This window comes from Amblyraja radiata, chromosome 3 (assembly GCF_010909765.2).
Source record: "Amblyraja radiata isolate CabotCenter1 chromosome 3, sAmbRad1.1.pri, whole genome shotgun sequence".
Lineage (NCBI taxonomy): Eukaryota > Metazoa > Chordata > Chondrichthyes > Rajiformes > Rajidae > Amblyraja > Amblyraja radiata.
In genome coordinates, this window is record NC_045958.1 from 117677369 (window position 1) to 117699188 (window position 21820).

The window sequence follows — 21820 nt, forward strand, 5'->3', positions numbered from 1 at the left end:
GAGAGCTGGGAAGGGGGAGGAGGGAGAAGACAAGGGCTATCTAAAATTAGAGAAGTCAATGTTGATACCACTGGGGTGTAGACTAACCAAGCGAAATATCCAAGCTTGTCTCCTCACTACATTTACTGCTGGCTCCAGTTGCAAATCGGAGTTTTCGAGCGATCTGTGCAAGGCATTCATTGATGCTGGAATTCCACTGTGGAAATTGGAAAACAAATCTCTCAGAGATCTTTAGAGAAATACACAGAGGAACATAGACCAAGCGAGTCATCATTACGGAAAAATTATGTTGACAGCAACTTCAACATTGTTGTCTAGAAAATTAGAGATGAAGTTGCATGCAACAAAATATGGATCTCAATAAACGAGACAACCGATGCTGTGGGGAGATAAGTTGCCAATGTGGTCATCGGTACACTGGAGGCAGGACAACCATCAAAGGAGTATTTGTTGACATTGGAAATATTGGAGAAATCAAAAAGCTCAACTATTGCTCAGTTGTTTACATCTTCACTTGCTGTACTTTGGCCAGAAGGTATAAAACACGAGAATGTTCTTTTGTTTCTGACTGATACAGCCCCGTACATGAAAAAAGCTGCTCGTGCTCTTAAAGTTTTATTCCCCAAAATCTTGCATTTGATATGCTTAGCTCAAGGACTTCATAGAATTGCCAAGCACATACGTAGCTTGTTTCCAATGTCAAGAAAATCTTCCTCAAAGCACCGTCACGTGTGCAGTTGTTCAAGGAAATGGCACCCGAAATTCCGCTACCGCCTCAGCAGGTTTTGACTAGGTGGGGTACATGGCTCTCTGCTGTACTCTACTATGCTGCAAAAGATAAAATAAATCGTCAACTGTTTTGAAGAAGAAGAATCTGCTGCAGTCAGGATCATCAGTGAAATCGTGCAGAAAAAGTCCCTCCACCGCGATCTTGTATTTATTGTTTCCAATTTTGCAAACTTCCCACAAGCTATCACTTCCCTTGAGAAAAGTGGCGAAACATTTGTGAATAACTTGCTGGTTTTCAACAAAGTAACTGACGATATTTGTAAAATTTCTGGCGATGTAGGTAAAGACATGCAAGGAAAATGTGAGAGATTGATTTTAGCTAACAAAGATCTTGAAGAAATACAAAGCATAGCTAAAGTTCTCAAAGGTAGTTGTAATGCACAAGATATCTACACGAATCTGGAGTCTGTAGCTTGTTTCAGGTATGCACCACTGACCTCAGCTGAGGTAGAAAGAAGTTTTTCACAAATGAAGCATATTCTGTCTGACAGCCGGCATCGTTTAATACCAGATAATTAAAAAAAAATGCTAGTAATTATGTGCAACCAGGCAACTTTGGTCATTTAATGTAGTATACCTTTATATTATCATTTTTAACCATATTTTGGTGGTGGAAATACATGCCTTTTTTGGTCAATAAATGCCTTTTTCGTGCTGTTTTTGTAATTTTACTATGCCTTTTTGCCTGCCTATTTCAGAGTTTTTTAGTGCCTAAACATCCTGGCTCTACTTATGACCTTATGACCTTTACGCAAAATGGCACAACCTGCTGGAGTAACTCAGTGGGTCAGGCAGCATCTCTGGAGAGCATGGATTGGTGACGTTCCGGGTCAAGACCCCTCTTCTGAAGAAGGGCCTCGACCCGAAATGTCACCTATCCACGTCCTCAAGAGTTGCTGCCTGATCCACTGAATTACTCCAACACACTGTGTCCTTTTATCTCCAAAATCACCTCTGTTTAAGCTGACCTCAATCCATTATGCTACTTTATAAGTATGTCTGATGAAGGGTCTCAACCCGAAACGTCGCCCATTCCTTCTCTCCATAGATGCTGCCTCACCCGCTGAGTTACTCGAGGATTTTGTGTCTACATGCTACTTTACAATTCAGTTTCACCAAAATTTAATTCCATCTTGAAATTTGACTAGTTCCCTAGATGAATTTGTGAGATTCACCAAATGTGTCGGTAAGGAAAGGCTCTTTATTTTCTTTAATACACAAATATCAAGAGACACATCGTAAGCATTGTGAAATACTCGACTTGCTCAGAAAATGACTAGTGATCACCAACCCAACCAATGAAAGGTACACATGACTTCTCAGTCAATCACTGATTTTAAATGAGCTATTCAAGGCGGACGGCTTAAAACCTCAATAAAAGTATTTTTGCTGAAAATAGGTTTGTTGTCGAATGAACAATCTATTACACTACTCAATAGTTGTTCATTGAAATTTTCCATGAGTGTTTTGCTAATTATTTTTCACTTAAGCTATATCCTAGCGCACTCAATTTCAAACTAACTTATTGCCAAACAGAAAAGGTACATGACTGATTAAGAATTGTTTGAAAGATATATGACATTCCTCATTAAATAGTTATCTTTGTATAATTACAATCAATATCCCATTTGAAACAGCACTTTATTTAAGGGTGGCACGGAGGCACAGCGGTAGAATTGCTGCCTTCCAGTGCTTGCAGCGCCAGAGGCCTGGGTTCGATCTAGACTATAAGGTGTTGTCTGTACTGAGTTTGTTCGTTCTCCCCATGACCGCATGGGCTTTCTCCGAGATCTTTGGTTTCCTCCCACACTCCAAAGACGTACATATTTGTAGGTTAATTGGCTTGGGTTTGTTTACTTGGTATGTGTAAATTGTCCCTAGTGTGCGTAGGCTTGTGTTAATGTGTGGGGATCGATGGGCCGATGAGCTTGTTTCCACGCTGTATTTCTAAACTGAACTAAACTAAACTATTCATAGCATCCAATCCCAGATTAATTTTTTGGGACCTTACAGAGAGCATAATTTCTAAATTGTATTTTATTTATTGCTTTTTCATAACCTGAAGGCTAGCAAGGCCAGCATTCTTACCCATCCCCGAATGCCTTTCAGAAAGTGGTAGTAAGCCATCCTCTAAAACTAATTTTTTCCCAAGCTTCATTAATGTCACCATCAGTTTCCCATATGGAAGGACCAGAAATATGTTTTTTTTTTTGAGGATATATATAAGGACCGTTTAGAAAAAGATTTAGTTTTGTTTAAATTAAATTAGAGATACAGCGCGGAAACAGGCCCTCCGGCCCACCAAGTCTGCACTGACCAGCGATCCCTGCACATTAACACTACCCTACACACACGAGGGGCAATTTATACCAACCCAATAAATCTACAAACCAGTACATCTTTGGAGTGTCGGAGGAAACCGAAGATTTCGGAGAAACCCTCATAGGTCATGGGGAGAACGTACAAACGCCATAAAGACAGCACCCATAGTCAGGATCGAACCCGGGTCTCTGGCGCTGTAAGGCAGCAACTCTACCGCTGCTGGGCTATACATTTCTATCATCTGTATTACCTGTTGGCGAAGGATATTTTTTTTACTGTTGTGTTATTTCCTTTATTTTAAGGAAAGAAGTCGAGTCAGCTTCAATGGAGTACAAGGACATGGATGAAAATGATAAAGACATTCTTAATTCCAGGTACATGAAAGGAACACACACTTTTCCACACTTCCCAATGCGGCCTCTTTCACTGACCATGAAAACAAACAAATTCACAGCCTATCAATATGATGAATCAGCGATTCCCTTCTCTAGACACGACGTCACTAGTGGAACCTTGGAAGGATTCTCAACCATCTCCGAAGGAGGGTCTCGGAAGAGGAAAAGCACGCCCACAAAAGTCATCCATGCCGTTCAGTCAGAAGAATTGCCGAAAGATGTCGAAGAAGATATCAAAGTGGAATTGCCATCACCGACACCCATGAACCAAATGATAGATTTGAGCAATGTAGGATTTCAGCTGTTCAGAAGTTTTGATCCCCATGACACAATGTGCATGAGGCATGAGCCCATTAAACACAACGTGATGTGGCCCCCCAGCCCTCTGATGATGCATCCGTCTCGACCGTACTTTGCCAATGTCCCTCCAGAGTTCATCCTCCCCTTTGTCATGGCACCATCAAGTCTGCATCTGAGGTATCCCTTTTACCAAAATGCCCCTCTGAGAAACCTTAATACTGGCCCCAGCACTCTGGAGGACAAGCAGACCGCAGTTGAGCGTGTTGACGTCAACATTCAGATCGATGACAGCTATTACGTTGATGTGGGCGGCAGTCAGAAACGTTGGCAGTGCCGCATATGTGAGAAGTCATACACGTCCAAATACAACCTCGTGACGCATATTTTGGGACACAGTGGCATCAAGCCGCACGCTTGTTCTCAGTGCAGGAAGCCCTTCAAGCAGTTGAGCCACCTCCACACTCACATGCTGACCCATCAGGGCACCAGGCCTCACAAATGTCACATTTGCCACAAAGCCTTCACTCAGACCAGCCACCTCAAGCGGCACATGATGCAGCACAGTGACGTGAAGCCGTATAATTGCAGCATTTGTGGCAGGGGCTTTGCTTACCCGAGCGAGCTGAAAGCCCATGAGACCAAGCATGCCAATGGCCGGGATAACATTTGCGTCGAATGCGGACTTGACTTCCCCACCCTGGCGCAGTTAAAGAGGCATCTCACATCTCACCGAGGCCCAACACTCTACCGGTGTGACGAATGTGACAAAACATTTCAGTACCCGAGTCAGCTGCAAAATCACACAATGAAGCACAAAGACATCCGTCCATATATCTGCACTGAATGTGGCATGGAATTCATTCAATCTCATCACCTCAAACAGCATTCCCTGACTCACAAGGTAGGCATTTCCTGCAAAACTGAGATTGGGAGGCTGGGGTGGTCGGGTGAGATAGTGAACTTTCACCTTCAGCAGAAAAGGCACAAACTGCAAGATGTAGATTTAAAGAAATAGGCAGCAATCATTTAAGAGGAATTGAGGGAGAAAATGGTGGGATTTGTGCTTGATTGGATGAACAATCTGAAACTGGAAATGTAAAAAGATGTGTGGGGCAAAATGTTTACACAAAGAGTGGTGGGTGCTTGGCACGAGCTGCCAGGGGTGGTGATGCAGGCAAATGTGACAGTGGTAATTAAAAATCTTATAGATTGGCACATTGATACACTATGCAGGGAATGGAGGGAAATGGAGTGTTGTGACCCATGAAGCTATGATCAAGAGTTGGAAACTATATTGAAAAATTAAAACTAAATTAATCTGTATACACAGCATTCATTGATACTTTGTTGTCACATGTACTTAGGTACAGTGAAATGCTTTGTTTTGCTTACAACCCGGTAAAATCATACAGCAGACCTCACCTAGGCAGTAGATGTGTTGCCATGTTTTGGCATCGACTAAGTTACAAAAGTTGACCGAACAGTCCTATGTACTGCCTGCCGCTGCATGTGGCAGCAGCCCCCCGCCCACACCCACATCCCTCCTGTTCTCGGCACCTCCCCCGGCCACAGGGTTCACCTTCGTTCTCAGTGCTCCCCCTCCGCCCCAGGTGAGGATGAAGAGGAGGAGAGATTGACACAAATGACCCACTACTTATTGGTTTTGAAGAATGAGATCTGATCTTGGATTTGGAGAGGGATTGACATGGTGACTGCTGAGAGGATGTTTTCCCTAATAGGAGGCTCAGATCAAGTGATGGGCGGCATGGTGGCGCAGTGGTGGAGTCGCTGCCATACAGCGCCAGAGACCCGGGTTCAATCCTGACTATGGGTGCTGTCTGTACGGAGTTTGTACGTTCTCCCCGTGACCGAGTGGGTTTTTCCCGGGTGCTCCGGTTTCCTCCCACACTCCAAAGACGTAAAGGTTTGTAGGATAATCGGCTTCTGTAAAAATTGTAAATTATTGCGAGTGTGTAGGATAGTACTAGTGTACGGAGTGATTGCAGGACTGTGCGGACTCGGTGGGCCGAAGGACCTGTTTCCACGCTGTATCTCTAAAATCTAAAATCTAGTCCAGATGTTAGGGTGTTAATTCTACTGCTGTTACCCCCACAGATTAGGGTCAAGGTTCTGTAGACTAGGGACTCATTATCTGATGTTCTTGAAGCCAAATATGTACCAGGTGTGAATGTTCAAAAAACATCAGTCAAAATTTGAATAGCTTTTCAAATGGAAGTTTTGAGACAATAAAGGGATTACACAACAGCATAAAACAAGTAAACTCAGACCAACCCTTGGATCCAACTTCATCTAAATATTATTCTTGTTCGGTCAGTCTTAGCACGAAAAAAAATCAAAAATCTGCAGATGCTAGAAATTGGAAATAAAAACAGATAACGTTGGAAACACTCAGAAGATCAAGCAGTATCTCTGGAAAAATAGAGATACTGTTTTGGGTTCAGTAAGAAAGAGAGAAAATAACTCATTTTTAAGTTTGTGGAATAAATCAGACATAGAGATGGAATTGAATAAAAAACCTGCAGATGTTGGAAAATCAAGAGTGTTTTATTGTCATATGTCCCAGACAGAACAATGCAATTCTTACTTGCAGCAGCACAACAGAATATGTAAACATAGTACTCTGTAAACAATATAATAAATGATAGAAAATGTTGTGTGTGTGTACATGTGTGTGTGTGTGTGTGTGTGTGTGCGTGTGTGTGTGTGTGTGTGTGTGTGTGTGTGTGTGTGTGTATGTGTGTGTGTGTGTGTGTGTGTGTGTGTGTGTGTGTGTGTGTGTGTGTGTGTGTGTGTGTGTGTGTGTGTGTGTGTGTGTGTACATGTGTGTGTGTGTGTGTGTGTGTGCGTGTGCGTGTGTGTGTGTGTGTGTGTATGTGTATATATATAAACAAACAGACATTGTAATGCAAAAGACAAAACTAATGTCCCCAATTCTATGTAGTTCAGAGCTTATTTGGAGGTTGTAGTGTTTACTAGCCTGATGGCTGTAGGCTGCAGGGACAGTTTCTTTCCAGCTGTTATTAGGCAACTGAATCATCCTACCATAACCAGAGAGCAGTGCTGAACTATTTCCTACCTCTTTGGTGACCCTTGGACTATCCTTGATCGGACTTTGCTGGCTTTACCTTGCACTAAACGTTATTCCCTTATCGTATATCTATACACTGTAAATGGCTCAATTGTAATCATGTATTAGAAAAATAGAAAAATAGGTGCAGGATTAGGCCATTCGGCCCTTCGAGCCAGGATCACCATTCAATGTGATGCCTCAAAAAGTCAGCCAAAATCATCAAGGGCCCACACCATCCTGGCCACACACTCATCTCACCATTGCCATAAGGAAGAAGGTACAGGAGCCTGAAGACTGTAACGTCCAGGTTCATAAACAGCCTATTCCCCACAGCCATCAGGCTATAAGCTATGAGCTCTGAACTGCAAAAGACTATATTATTATTTGTTATTTGCACTATATTTGTTATTTATTGAACTTTTTCGGGTTTTTTCCCCGTTATATACGATGTTTACATATTCACATATTCTGTTGTGCAGTAAGAATTTAATTGTCCCATCCGGGACATATGACAATAAAACACCCTTGAATTTTGACTTGACTTGATCATGGCTGATCATCTAAAATCAGTACCCCGTTCCTGCTTTCTCCCTATATCTCTTGATTCCGTCAGCCCTAAGAGCTATATCTAACTCTCTCTTGAAAACATCCAGTGAATTGGCCACCAGTGCCTTCTGTGGCAGAGAATTCCACAGATTCACAACTCTCTCGGTGAAAACAGTTTTTCCTCATCTCAGTCCTAAATGACCTACCCCTTATTCTTAAACTGTTACCCCTGGTTCTCGGCTCCCCCAACATCGGGAACATTTTTCCTGCATCTAGCCTGTCCAATCCTTTAAGTATTTTATATGTAATGCCTGCAACAAAAACTTTTCACTGTGCCTCGGTACAAATGACAATAAACTAAACTGAACCGAAGAAGATGTTCCTGAACCTGGATTTAATATTGACGAATTATGGGCCAGAAGCAGGAAAATGGATCTAGCCCGTTAAACAACTTGGCAACATTAACCTATTGGGCTGAAGGGCCTGTTTCCACGCCAGTTAGCTCTTTGACACTGCCTCAAAAAAACTCGATTCTAAAATCTTTGTCCCATTTAATCGTTATAAGATTATGTGATAGGAGTAGAATTAGGCCATTCGGCCCATCAAGTCTTCTCCGTCATTCAATCATGGTTGATCTATCTCTCCCTCCTAACCTCATTCTCCTGCCTTCTCCCCATACCTCTGACATCTGTACTAATCGAGAATCCATCTATCTCTGCCTTAAATATATATCCACTGACTTTGCCTCCACAGCCTTCTGTGGCAAAGAATTCCACAGATTCACCACCCTCTGACTAAAGAGGCATCCAAATCTTGATTCTCTTACATGTAGAGAGCCATGGATACAAATCATTTCAATATCTTTCATTGTAACCATCTTATAAGCAATTATTTGGTTTGAGGGGGTATGGAGAAAAGACAGGTACAGGATACTGAGTTGGATGATCAGCCATGATCATATTGAATGGTGGTGCAGGCTCGAAGGGCCGAATGGCCTACTCCTGCACCTATTTTCTATGTTTCTATGTTTCTATTAATTGGTCTTCTTCAGGCAGCCTACCCTGGCTGATAATCTGCCCCGTTAATTATTTCCTCCCCAGTTCAGAAGGCAGAGCAGTGCATTTTAAAGACATTGCGAAGGATTGTTTTTCGTTCAACTCACAGCTAAACATACTTGAACACAACAGGAAGGGACCTCCGCCTCATGTCATTAACCCATCGAGATTGGTTACAGCTTTCCCTCCAGAGGTTCAGAGCTACCAGCAGCGGACAAAAGAAAAGTTGAGGAAGTTGACTGAAAGAGGACAGGATATAGGCACGGCTGCGAGCTTGATAGATAGAAAGAACGCGGCTCTCCTGATACGTACGCAGCAGGAAGAGGAAAGCAGCTGGTGTTCAGATGTCTTAAAGTTGTTTTGCATTTTACTGTTCATTATAGGTTATTAGGAGGCTCGTTTCCCCATCATTTTGTGCAATTCTGGTGTGATTCTGAATAAAATAATTCAATTAAGTTGCAATTATAACTATTCTTGTTTTAAATAGTAGGCAGACTGAAGGTCTTAAGAAGGGTCTCAACCTAAAACATCACCTATCCATGTTCTCCAGATCTGCTGCTTGACATGCTGAGTTACTCTAGCATGTTGTGTCCTTTTAGGCACACTGAAATTCTGTCCAAAGGTTGCTGAAACACATATGCTTGAAACAAAGTTGTGTGAGAGGCACCATCTTTCCTAAGCAGTGTTTCCAGTAAGTGATGGCTATAATTGAACGGATACCATGTGCTTCTCACAGCTGATAGGCCCTATGACATCAGAGATGACCATTTGGGGCAACTATCCTTCAGGTGGAGGAATCCTAGTTGCTGTCTTGCTGTAAATGCAGCGTCGGAGACCTGGGTTCGATCCCGACTACGGGTGGCGCCTGTACGGAGTTTGTACGAGACTTTTTTGCTTACGTGGGTTTTCTCCGAGATCTTCGGTTTCCTCCCACACTCCAAAGACGTACACGTTTGTAGGTTAATTGGCTTGGTAAATGTAAAAATTGTCCCTAGGGGATGTGGGATAGTGTTAATGTGCTGGGATCACTGGTCGGCGAGGAATCGGTGGGCCGAAGGGCCTGTTTCCGCGCTGTATCTCTAAACTAAACTGAACTAAACTAAACTTTAGGGATATGGATCAAATACAGCCAAATGGACCTCGCTAGGATAGACATGTTGGTTGGCGTGGACGGGCTGCACCGAAGGGCCTCTTTGGCTGTGTGACTATTTGGCTGTCTGACCTTGGGTTTTCAATCCACAGATGCTCTACTTGATATGCTGAGTACTGCATCCATTTTCTGTTTTAATTTACAATTTACAGCATCTGTAATTTCTGAATCATAAGGAGTGAGACAGATCACAAGTTTCCAAGTTCACAAGTTATAGGAGTAGAATTAGGCCAAAGATAGACACAAAAAGCTGGAGTAACTCAGCGGGACAGGCAGCAACTCTGGAGAGAAGGATTGGGTGACATTTCGGGTCGAGACCCTTCTTCAGACTGAAAGTCACGGGAAACGGGAAAGTTCACAGGACGACAGATGGCACAATGGGCTAAGTGTTCGGCTGGCAACCTGAAGGTGGCCGGTTCGAATCCTGCTTGGAGTGTGTACTGTCGTTGTGTCCTTGGGCAAGACACTTCACCTACCTTTGCCTGGGACTAGAGACGGAAATTAGCTACTGATTGGCTACAATCTCGCATATTTACATGCAAATGTTCATTAATATGCACTGTCCCTATAAAAAAAATTTAAAAAAAAAAAAAAAAAAAGAAAGGGAAATGAGAGAGATAGAAGATGATGTGGAGAGATAAAGAAAAATGAATGAAAGATAAGCAAAGATGTTAAAGGAAACAGGCCATTGTCAGCTGTTTGTTGGGTGAAAATGAGAAGCTGATGTGACTAGGGTGGGGGAGGGATAGTGAAAGAGAAGGAATGCCGGGGTTACTTGAAGTTAGAGAAATCAATAGTCTTACCACTGGGCTGTAAGCTACCCAAGCAAAATATGAGATGCTGTTCCTCCAATTTGCATTTAGCCTCTGACAATGGAGGAGACCTAGGACAGAAAGGTCAGTGTGGGAATGGGAAGGAGAATTAAAAGTGTTTCGCAACTGGGAGACCAAGAAAGGTGTCGGAGATGGTCCAAGTAAATTTGAGTGCAGGATGGAAATTGATGGTGAAGTTGATGAAGTCCAAGGGTTCTGCATGGGTGCAGGAGGTAGCACTAATGGAGTCGTCAATGTAACAGAGGTAGAGTTCAGGGATAGGGAGAGTGTACGCCTGGAACAGGGATTGTTCAACGTAGGCCATTTGGCTCATCGAGTCGACTCCGCCATTCAATCATGGCTAATCTCTGCCCCCTAATCCCATTTTCCTGCCTTCTCCCCAAAACCCTTGACACTCGTTCTAATCAAGAATTTCTCTGCCTTAAAAATATTCACTGACTTGGCCTCCACAGCCCTCTGTGGCAATGAGTTCCACAGATTAACTACCCTCTGACAAAAGAAGTTCCTCCTCACCTCCTTTCTAAAAGAGCGCCCTTTAATTCTGAGGCTATGACCTCTCCCACCAGTGGAAACATCCTTTCCACATCCACTCTATTGATGCCTTTCATTATTCTGTAAGATTCAATGAGGTCCCCCCTCTTAAACTCCAGCAACTAGTGGCCCAGTGCAGTCAAACGCTCATCATATTACATGGTAAATGGTAGCGAATTGAGGAATGCAGTTGAACAGAGGGATCTAGGAATAACTGTGCATAGTTCCCTGAAGGTGGAATCTCGTGTAGATAGGGTGGTAAAGAAAGCTTTTGGTGTGCTGGCCTTTATAAATCAGAGCATTGAGTATAGAAGTTGTGATGTAATGTTAAAATTGTACAAGGCATTGGTGAGGCCAATTCTGGAGTATGGAGTACAGTTTTGGTCGCCAAATTATAGGAAAGATGTCAACAAAATAGAGAGAGTACAGAAGATATTTACTAGAATGTTGCCTGGGTTTCAGCACCTAAGTTACAGAGAAACGTTGAACAAGTTAGGTCTTTATTCTTTCGAGCGCAGAAGGTTAAGGGGGGACTTGATAGAGGTCTTTAAAATTATGAGAGGGATAGACAGAGTTGACGTGGATAAGCTTTTTCCATTGAGAGTAGGGAAGATTCAAACAAGAGGACATGATTTGAGAATTAAGGGACTGAAGTTTAGGGGTAACATGAGGGGGAACTTCTTTATTCAGAGAGTGGTAGCTGTGTGGAATGAGATTCCAGTGGTAGTGGTGGAGGCAGGTTCGATTTTATCATTTAAAAATAAATTGGATAGGTATATGGACGGGAAAGGAATGGAGGGTTATGGTCTGCTTGCAGGTAGATGGGACTAGGGGAGAGTAAGTGTTCGGCACGACTAGAAGGGCCGAGATAGCCTGTTTCCGTGCTGTAATTGTTATATGGTTATATGCTAACCCACTCAATCCTGGAATCATTCTTGTAAACCTCCTCTGGACCCTCTCCAGAGCCAGCACATCTTTCCTCAGAAATGGGAAGATAACAGTCTGACGAAGGGTCCCGACCTGAAATGTCACCTATCCATGTTCTCGAGAGATGCAGCCTGACCCGCTGAGTTTGTCATAGAGTTGCCAATGGCTTTTCTAATCCAATGGGATTGTTTAGTTTAGTTTAGTTTATTATTGTCATGTGTACCAAGGTTTACACTGAAAACTTTTATTTCCTTTCTATCCAGTCATAAAAAATATTATACATGAATACAATCCACAGTACACAGATAAACGTACAACATTTTGTGTATATTGAAATCTGATTAAAGATAGTTCAAAGGTCTTCAATGAGGTAGATGGGAGATCAGGACCGCACTCTTGTTGATGAGAGGACTATCTAATTGCCTGATAACAGCTGGGAAGAAACTGTCCCTGAATCTGGACGTGTGCGTTTTCAAACTTCTGTACCTCTTGCCTGATGGAAGAGGGGAGAAGAGGTAATTGGTGGGATTGTGTCAAAAATAAAATATTTTGAAAAATAACTTCTAACCTATTGCCTTTATCTCTTCTCCTAAACATTTAGCAGTAACAGCATTGCATGTTGTCATGTTCTTAAGTGGCAAGAAATATTTACAGCCAAATGCTAGAGAAAGCTTGTTTAAAACAAGAGCACTGAGCCATCTGCTTGCGGCTATAAAAGATCCTACCATCATCAATTGTCATTAGCTAGAACTTCAATTGAACCATCTGTCTAATTGCCTTGGTAACTAGAGCAGGTCATATATTAGGTACACTGTACAGAAAGGCTCAATTTCTGACTCCGAAGCAGCTTTGTGGGTGAGGTGAAACACTCTCATCGTTGAAACACCTTCAACCTTTTCTCATTCATGTCAAGTTGGCCAATATATGATCCCATCTATTGAGGGTGGTATGGTGGCAAAGCTGGTAGAGCTCCGGCCTCACATCATCAGATAATCAGGTTCGATCCTGATCTCAGGTGCTGTCTGGGTGGAGTTTGCATGTTCTCCCTGTTACCGCGTAGATTTTCTCCGGGGACTACAGCTTGCTCCCACATCCCAAAGACGTGTGGTTTGTAGGTTAAATGATCTCTGTAAAATTGCCCCTAAAATGTACGGAGTGGATTAGAAAGTAGAATAACATAACACTAGTGTGAATGGATGATTAATGGCCTGTGTAGACTCGGTGGGCTGAAAGGCCTATAACCATGCAGTACCTCTAAATTAAAAGACTGATAGAAACATAGAAAATAGGTGCAGGAGTAGGCCATTCGGAATTAATTTGTTTAAACATTAGCTTCGGTGAAATAACTGCTACTCTACACTACTCTAGTAGTGTACTGGTTCATGAGTTGATGGGTCAGCAAACATTTGGGAAGGAAAAGGACGTGTTGATCTTTATTGCAATGGCGTTTAGTGCAGTTTAAGGACATTTAGTTGGAACTGTGTAGGACTTCAGCAAAGCCATATCTGGAGTACTGAGTGGAGTTTTATCTCCATATTTAAGGAAGGATAAGATTGCCTAGGTGGCAATGCAACATGGATTCACCAGATTGATTCTCGAGATGTTCCATTGATGGGAAATTCAGGAGGAGTGGCTTATATTCACAGGAGCTTAGAAAAGTGAGATGGGATCTTATTGAAATCTATAAAATCTAACAGCAGGTACTGTCATAACATTTAAGAACATGACATTGGAACAGGTACACAGATAGGAGAGGTGTAGACAGTTATGGCACAAGCACAGGCAGGTGGGACTAGTGAAGCTGGGACATGTTGGTCGGTGTGGGCAAGTTGGGTCGAAGGGTCTGTTTCTACACTGTTTCACTCTATGACTCTCTTTGACTGCATGATTTGAGAGACAAGAAGCAGGGATGGGACAGACTGGGTCCACCACTGTTATGTTCCTGCATGTTGGAATTACAGTACCAGGTCATGATCCGACAATTTAGGATATTTCTACAGTGTATCTATCAAAGTTTATTAGAATATTCGGTGGCATGCCGAATCTCTTTAAACTTCTAAGTAAAGGTGGCGTAGAGCCTTTTCTGGTTATTACATCTATTTGCAGGTCCCAGGCCAGGTCATACGAGGTACTTATGCCTCAAAATTTGAAGGTGCTATCTCTCTCCATCACCAAAGCACCAGTGAAACTTACCGTGCTATATCCTGGTTTCCCCCTTCTGAAGTCAACGTTTCGTTGATGTAGAGTGAGTGGTTGTTGTTGAAGCTGCACTCATCCAGATGTTCTATCTCCCTCCTGAATGCTGACTCATCACCACCCAAGATTCAGCCAACAACAGTGGTGTCGTCGCCATTAGAGCTGTGCTTATTGGCGCAGTGATGGGTGTAAAGAGAGTTGAGCAGGGGGACAAACAGGAAGCCCTGAGATGTATCTGTGTTCTTCTTCTTGTGTATGGCGTACACAGCCTATGTGTTCTATGATCTTATTTGATTGTGCACGCCAGGTTGATTGCATTCGTCGAAACACGGCGGACCACGTGAAGGTTGGAATCCCCCACCCCATACCTGTGTTGATAGTGAGTGAGGAGGACACATTGCGATAAATCTACACTGACTGAGGTCTGCCGATGACAAAGTCAAGGGTCCAGTTGCAAAGACCGTAAGACATGGAGTCGAATTAGGCCATTCAGCACATCAAGTCTACCCCACCATTCAATCATGGCTGATCTATTTTCCCCTTTCAATCCCATTCTCCTGCCTTCTCCCCGTAACCTTTGACACCCTTCCTAATCAAGAACCTATCAATCTCCGCTTTAACAATACCCAAAGAATTGGCATCGACAGCTGTCTGTGGCAATCCATTCCACAGATTCACCACCCACTCATTAAGGAACCTCCTCCTCAGTTCTATTCAAAGGGAGGCAGAAAGACCCACATCATGAAAATATTACCTGTAAAAAATATAGTTCTGAAGAAATTAATCTACATACCTCATGGTGAACTAAATAAGGTAGACTTTAGACGTTAGACTTTAGCGATACGTAGCAGAAACAGGGCCCTTGGCCAACCAAGTCCGTGCTAAACAGCAATCATCCCGCACACTAGTACTATCCTTACAATTTACAATTTACAATTTTTACTGAAGCCAATTAACCTACAAACCTGTACATATTTGGAGTGTGGGAGGAAAAGGAGCACCCGGAGAAAATCCACGCAGTCACAGGCAGAATGTACAAACTCCGTACAGACAGCACCCGTAGTCGGAATCGAACCAGGGTCTCTGGCGCTGTAAGGCAGCAACTCTATGGCTGTGCCACCTTACCGCGCCTAGTCATGGAATTAATGGAAGCATTGATTGTTATATTCATAAATTTCTAACTTATTGGACACTTCCTGGATATTGGAGGATGGTGAGTGTAATCCCACCATTTTAGTTTAGTTTAGTTTGGAGATACAGCATGGAACCAGGCCCTTTGGCCCACCGAGTCCACACCGAACAGTGATCCCGGCACATTAACACTATCCTACACACACTAGGGACAATACGCACACACACCAAGCCAATTAACCTACATACCTGTACATCTTTGGAGTGTGGGAGGAAACCGAAGATCTTATGTTCTGTGTGCTGAAGCAAAGCAAGAATTTCATTGTCCTATCAGGGACACATGACAATAAACTCACTTGAACTTGAACTTGAACTTGACTTGAAGTGCTGGAGAAATTCCACGGGTGCAGCAGCATCTATGGAGCGAAGGAAATAGGCAACGTTTCAGGCCAAAACCCTTCTTCAGAATGAAAGTGTCTCGTTCAGGGTGCCTGGTAGTGTCTGACAGAGTATTATCAGACTCCAGCTACTCATTGGTATTGGTCGTAGAGTCACAGAGTGGAAACAGGCATTCGGCCCAACTTGCCCACACTGACCAACATGTCTCATCTACACTAGTCGCACCTGCCTGCGTTTGGCCCATATCCATTTAAACCTGTCCTTATCCATGTACCTGTGTAAGTGTTTCTTAAACGTTGCGATAGTCCCTGCCTCAACTACCTCCTCCGGCAGCTGGCATTTTTATTAATTATTCATTGTCATGTGTAGCAAGATACAGTAAAAATCAATGTTTTGTGTACAGTCCTGGCAGAACATACCACACGCGTGGACAATCAAACCATACGTGAGTGCAGCAGGTGGTCCTAAACGAGAAAGGAAACAGGATATACAGGAAACATACTGATTGGGATGAGGGAACTGAATGTAATATTTCTAAGTTTACCAAACATGAAACTGGGTCGGACTGTGAAATGGGAGGAGAATTCAAAAAAGATTCAAAGGGAATTCAGCCAAGATCAGTGAGTGGCAAATGGGTGGCAGGTGCAATATAATGTGGATAAATGTAAAGTCATCCAATTTAGTGAAAAAACAGAACGGGAGAAGATTATTTTGGATTACACTTCTTCCCACCCTGCTTCCTGTAAGGACTCCATCCCCTACTCACAATTCCTCCGTCTACGCCGCATCTGCTCCCAGGATGAGGTTTTCCAAACCAGGGCATCGGAGATGTCCTCATTCTCCAGGGAACGGGGGTTCAAAATACAAGATACATTTATTTGTCACATGTACCAATTGGTGAAATGTGTGGTCGCCATACAGCCATACAAATAATAAAGAGCACAGAACACTCTTCTACTATAGATGAGGCTCTCACCAGGGTCTCTTCTATAGCCCGTAACTCTGCTCTCACTCTCCATCCCCCCACTCGTAACAAGGGCAGAGTCCCCCTTGTCCTCACCTTCCACCCTATCAGCCGTCACATACAACAAATAATCCTCCGACATTTTCGCCACCTCCAACGGGATCCCACCACTGACCACATCTTCCCATCTCCTCCGTTTGCTATCCGCAGAGACTGCTCCTTCCGTAACTCCCTGGTCAATTTGTCCCTTCCCACCCAAACCACCCCCTCTCCGGGCACTCTCCCTTGCAACTGCAGGAAATGCTACACTTGTCGCTTTACCTCCCCCCTTGACTCCATTCAAGGACCCAAGCAGTCTTTCCAGGTGCGGCAGAGGTTCACCTGCATCTCCACCCACCTCATCTATTGCATCCGCTGCTCTAGATGTCAGCTGCTCTATATCGGTGAGACCAAGCGGAGGCTTGGCGATCGCTTTGCCCAACACCATGCACTCGGTTCGCAATAACCTACCTGATCTCCCGGTGGCTCAGCACTTCAACTCCCCCTCCCATTCTGAATCCGACCTTTCAGTCCTGGGCCTCCTCCATGGCCAGAGTGAGGACCACCGTAAATTGGAGGAGCAGCACCTCATATTTCGCTTGGGTAGTTTACACCCCAGCGGTATGAACATTGACCTCCAATTTCAGGTAGTCGCTGCTTTTTTCTCCCCCTCCCAGCTCTCCCTCAGCCCACTGTCTCCGCCTCTTCCTTTCTTTTTCCCGCCCCCACCCCACCCTAACATCTCCACCCGAAACGTCGCTTATCTCCTTCTCTCCATAGATGCTGCCTCCAGCTTTTTTGTCTACCTATTATTTAATTGATGATAAATTTTGGAAAAGGTCTGAGAGTCTAGTCACTGAAAGCAAACACGCAGGTGGAGTGGTACACATAAAATGCTGGAGAAATTTAGCGGGTGAGGCAGCATCTATGGAGAGAAGGAATCTCCCCACTATCCAGGTGGTTACAGTAGGGATAATATCCTGGGACTCAACAGAATATCAGGGCTTCTAGGCTCAGGCATGCAGTATAACTATATGGACGAAATACAGTAGGTGCCCTTGGAAGAGCACTGAAGTACAAGTCAGTGCATTTTGAAAAGGGAAATCAAAAAAAGAAGAGAAAACAGAAGCATTTGTCTCATCTAGTTCTCATTTCTTTGTGGCTAAGATTTCAAGCTGAGAGCGAAAGAAGTTGGAAATTTACACCGTGTCGACATAATTGAAAGCACAAAATGATATTTGACAGGGGAATTCCCACAGTAAAATGTTTCCTCTTTTTGTCTCTTGTTTCAGGGCGTGAAGGAGCATAAATGTGGGATCTGTGGACGCGAGTTTACTTTGCTGGCAAACATGAAGAGGCATGTCCTTATTCACACCAACATCCGAGCCTATCAGTGTCATCTTTGCTTCAAGAGCTTTGTGCAGAAACAAACTTTGAAGGCACATATGATCGTCCACTCTGACATCAAACCCTTCAAATGCAAGGTTTGGAAAGATGCATGAATTTTTTTTAAAGCACAGATGCCGAAAGTCTGAAATAAAAACGGAAAATGCTGGCAGTGCCGAGCATGCCGGGTAACATGTGTGGAAAGGGAAACAGCGTTATTGTTTTAGGGCTGAGCCCCCTCTGTTAGCTCTGTTTCTCCTTCCACAGATGCTGCCTGACCAGTTGAGTGTTTCCAGCATTTCCTGTTTGTATTGATTAATTGTGCAGCTAAGCAAATAAATTGTTTCCTCTTCATGATGCTTTGGTTGTAACTATCCAAGTGAGGCAAAGTGAAACTGATAAACTGATTAGCATTCAACAGGGCAGCAGAGTGGTGCATAGAAACATAGAAACATAGAAATTAGGTGCAGGAGTAGGCCATTCAGCCCTTCGAGCCTGCACCGCCATTCAATATGATCATCGCTGATCATCCAACTCAGTATCCTGTACCTGCCTTCTCTCCATACCCCCTGATCCCTTTAGCCACAAGGGCCACATCTAACTCCCTCTTAAATATAGCCAATGAACTGGCCTCAACTACCTTCTGTGGCAGAGAATTCCAGAGATTCACCACTTTCTGTGTGAAAAATGTTTTTCTCATCTCGGTCCTAAAAGATTTCCCCCTTATCCTTAAACTGTGACCCCTTGTTCTGGACTTCCCCAACATCGGAAACAATCTTCTTGCATCTAGCCTGTCCAACCCCTTAAGAATTTTGTACGTTTCTATAAGATCCCCCCTCAATCTTCTAAATTGTAACGAGTACAAGCCGAGTCTATCCAGTCTTTCTTCATATGAAAGTCCTGACTGCAAGCAGAGGAGTTGCTGCCTTACACCACCAGAGACCTGGCTTCGATCCTGGCTACGAGTGCTGTCTGTAAGGAGTTTGTACATTCTTCCTGTGACCGTGTGGAGTTTCTCCAGATGCACGGTTTCCTCCCACACTCCATAGACGTACAGGGTTATAGGTTAATTGGCTTTGGTAAAATTGTAAATTGTCCCTAGTGTGTGTAGGACAGTGCGAGTGTACTGGGTGAACTCTGGTCAGTGCAGACTCGGTAGACCGAAGGGCCTGTTTCCACACTGTATCTCTAAAGTAAAGTAAAATTGCACATAAGTCACGTCATTAATTTTGATAGCCAGCAATTTATTTTCCAAAATGTTGCCTAAGTCCAACAGCACAAAAAAGACATAGATTTGGATATTATAATATCTCAGGCTAAAGGGTGACGAGTATTGATATTTTAATATATGGGTTATTATTTATATAGTCAACAAAATGCCATTCATTGATTTGTTTTAATAAGTAGGAGCTTAAAATGAAGCAGTAAAAGTGTGTTGTAATAGAAAAATGGGAAAACAATTGAGATAAATAAAAGTCCAATTACTTTTCATGGAATCATAACATTATGAAGGCAAGAGGCCATTTGTCCACTGAGTCTATGTTGACTCCCTGTGGAGTAGTCCAGTCAACTATCGCCCCAACGTGATAATTGCATTCTTAAGAAACTTTGTATTATACAGAATTGCGTTATAAAGTCAAATAGGAGAAAAGAGGTCAGGGACAAAGAAGTCTCAGATTCATAATAACAAAGTTATTTTCCTGCAGGTTTTTCAAATTTAAAGATCTTTTCAACAGCAATAAGTTGTATCTTTCTGCAGGTTTTTCAATTTTAAAGATTTTTTCAACAGCAATAAGTTGTATTATATTACCGCAAGCCAGAACTACCAAAGTTTGCATGTTAATAGGACATTGTTGCACACAAGTATCAACAGAAGCAATTCATCGTCAATTTAAATGGCCACCGGCTGGTTGAAAGCAGCAGCTGTGTTTTTAAGAGGCCTTGGTATCCAAATACTGTGGGGAAGTTACATGGAAACTGTTTTCCCCCCTGTACTGTTTAAATCCAAGACAGCTTTTTCCTAGAAGGGTCCTGACACAAAACATCACCTATCCATGATCTCCACAGATACTGCCTGACCCGCTGAGTTACTCCAGCACTCTGTGCTTTATTTTGTAAACCAGCATCTGCAGTTTCTTGTATCCACAGCTTATTTCTTCCCGTCAATTTCGAAAGTGAGTTTCTCTAGTTTCTGATTGAAATTGCATTATAACTAATTATAACCACATAATGCAAATGCTATTCCCGAATTGATCATTTGTGTTATATCTAATCCATGTCATGGAAATGCTTGTTATAGCAGAACCATCTGTATCAGGGACTGCTATGCTCAAGTTTTGATTCTTCAGTACACAGAGCTTCTGATTTCAGCCCTTTATTGCAGGAAGGTGTCAAGTGAATAGAACATTTTCAGCTAGGGGATTATGGGACACTAAAGGGCAATGTTCATTTTGCTGAGCAAAGGGCCTGATATCAGTTTTGGGGAAGATGGACAAAGCAGGGTGGTGAGGTGACTTGAATACTCATCCATTCTTGCAGAGATTGGAACAGTGGAATTTTAATACCGGGGCTGCTGCTTCCCACTTTTAATGGAGAGGGACCCAAGTGGGTGAGTTGCCCATTGCTGGCCTCTGGTATTCAGTTGGCACTCGGTTGTTACGGAAGGAAAAAGTAACAGGATGAGAGGGAAGATCTAACCAGCCCACGTAGGCTCTGGAGCAACACTGCTGCTGGATCCAGGTGGTTCATAAGGCCATAAGTGATCGGAGCAGAATTAGGCCATTCAGCCCATCAAGTCTACGCTGCCATTCAATCATAGTTGATCTATCTCTCCCTCTCAACCCCATTCTCCTGCCTTCTCCACATAACCCCTGTCACCCGTACTAATCAAGAATTTATCAATCTGTGCCATGAATTTATGAAGGTGGTTTGAGCATTTATAATTAACTTGATATAATATGGAAGCAGGCCCATCGGCCCACCGAGCAATGATCACCCCTTGCAACCAGCTCTATGTTTTCCCACTTTGGCATCCACTCCCTGCAGTCTGGGGGCAATTTCTGACAGAGACCAAATAACCTGCAAACCCGCACGTCTTTAGGATGGGGGGGATATCAGAGCACCCTGAGGAAACCCATGTGGTCACAGGGAGAACGTGCGAACTCCACACAGACAGCACCTGAGATCGGGATCAAGTCTCGGGTGCTGAGATAAGATACCTCTACCAGCTGCACCACTGTGCCGCCCTATAATTTTCATTCAATGCAAAAACAACCCCACCACCCGCTCCATCATTTATACCAAGTGAGATTTGAACCTGTCTTATTTGGGTTACATGCCATTAGCCTTGTTCACAACCACTATGCCACCATGCAATACAGAGAAGTTGATTTCTAGCAGTTGGATAGAATTTTATTCGCAAGATGTAAAATAGCAGGCTTATTACATGAGTTTGTCCTTCTTGTATGATTTTAAGCTCCATGTAAACTTTAAGAGAACAATATTAAAATTATACAGGATGGTAAATAATATAATTATAATTATTGACATTTAATTAACATAATATTATATGATGTATATTATAATACATATTGTACATATTATCAAATATAATATATAATATAATAATTAACATATAACAGGATGGTAATCCTCACTACTGAAGCTTAAGTGGATTCAAAATTAATATAATTCAAATATCTTAAATTTATATGTCACACATTTCACAATGCTGCTGTCAACATCGACCTTATGGTAGCCCAGTATT

At 43.0% G+C, this 21820-nt stretch overlaps 1 protein-coding gene across 1 annotated transcript in view; it reads left to right on the top strand.

The window, feature by feature from the left end:
* znf366 (zinc finger protein 366) overlaps positions 1–21820 on the top strand; it is a 61037-nt gene that overhangs the window by 21039 nt on the left and 18178 nt on the right. Inside the window, exons 2-3 of the mRNA XM_033018692.1 lie at positions 3414–4707; positions 17961–18152. Of these exons, the coding sequence (XP_032874583.1) occupies positions 3436–4707; positions 17961–18152 (1464 nt within the window). The 5' untranslated portion in view covers positions 3414–3435. The remainder of the gene's footprint in view (positions 1–3413; positions 4708–17960; positions 18153–21820) is intronic.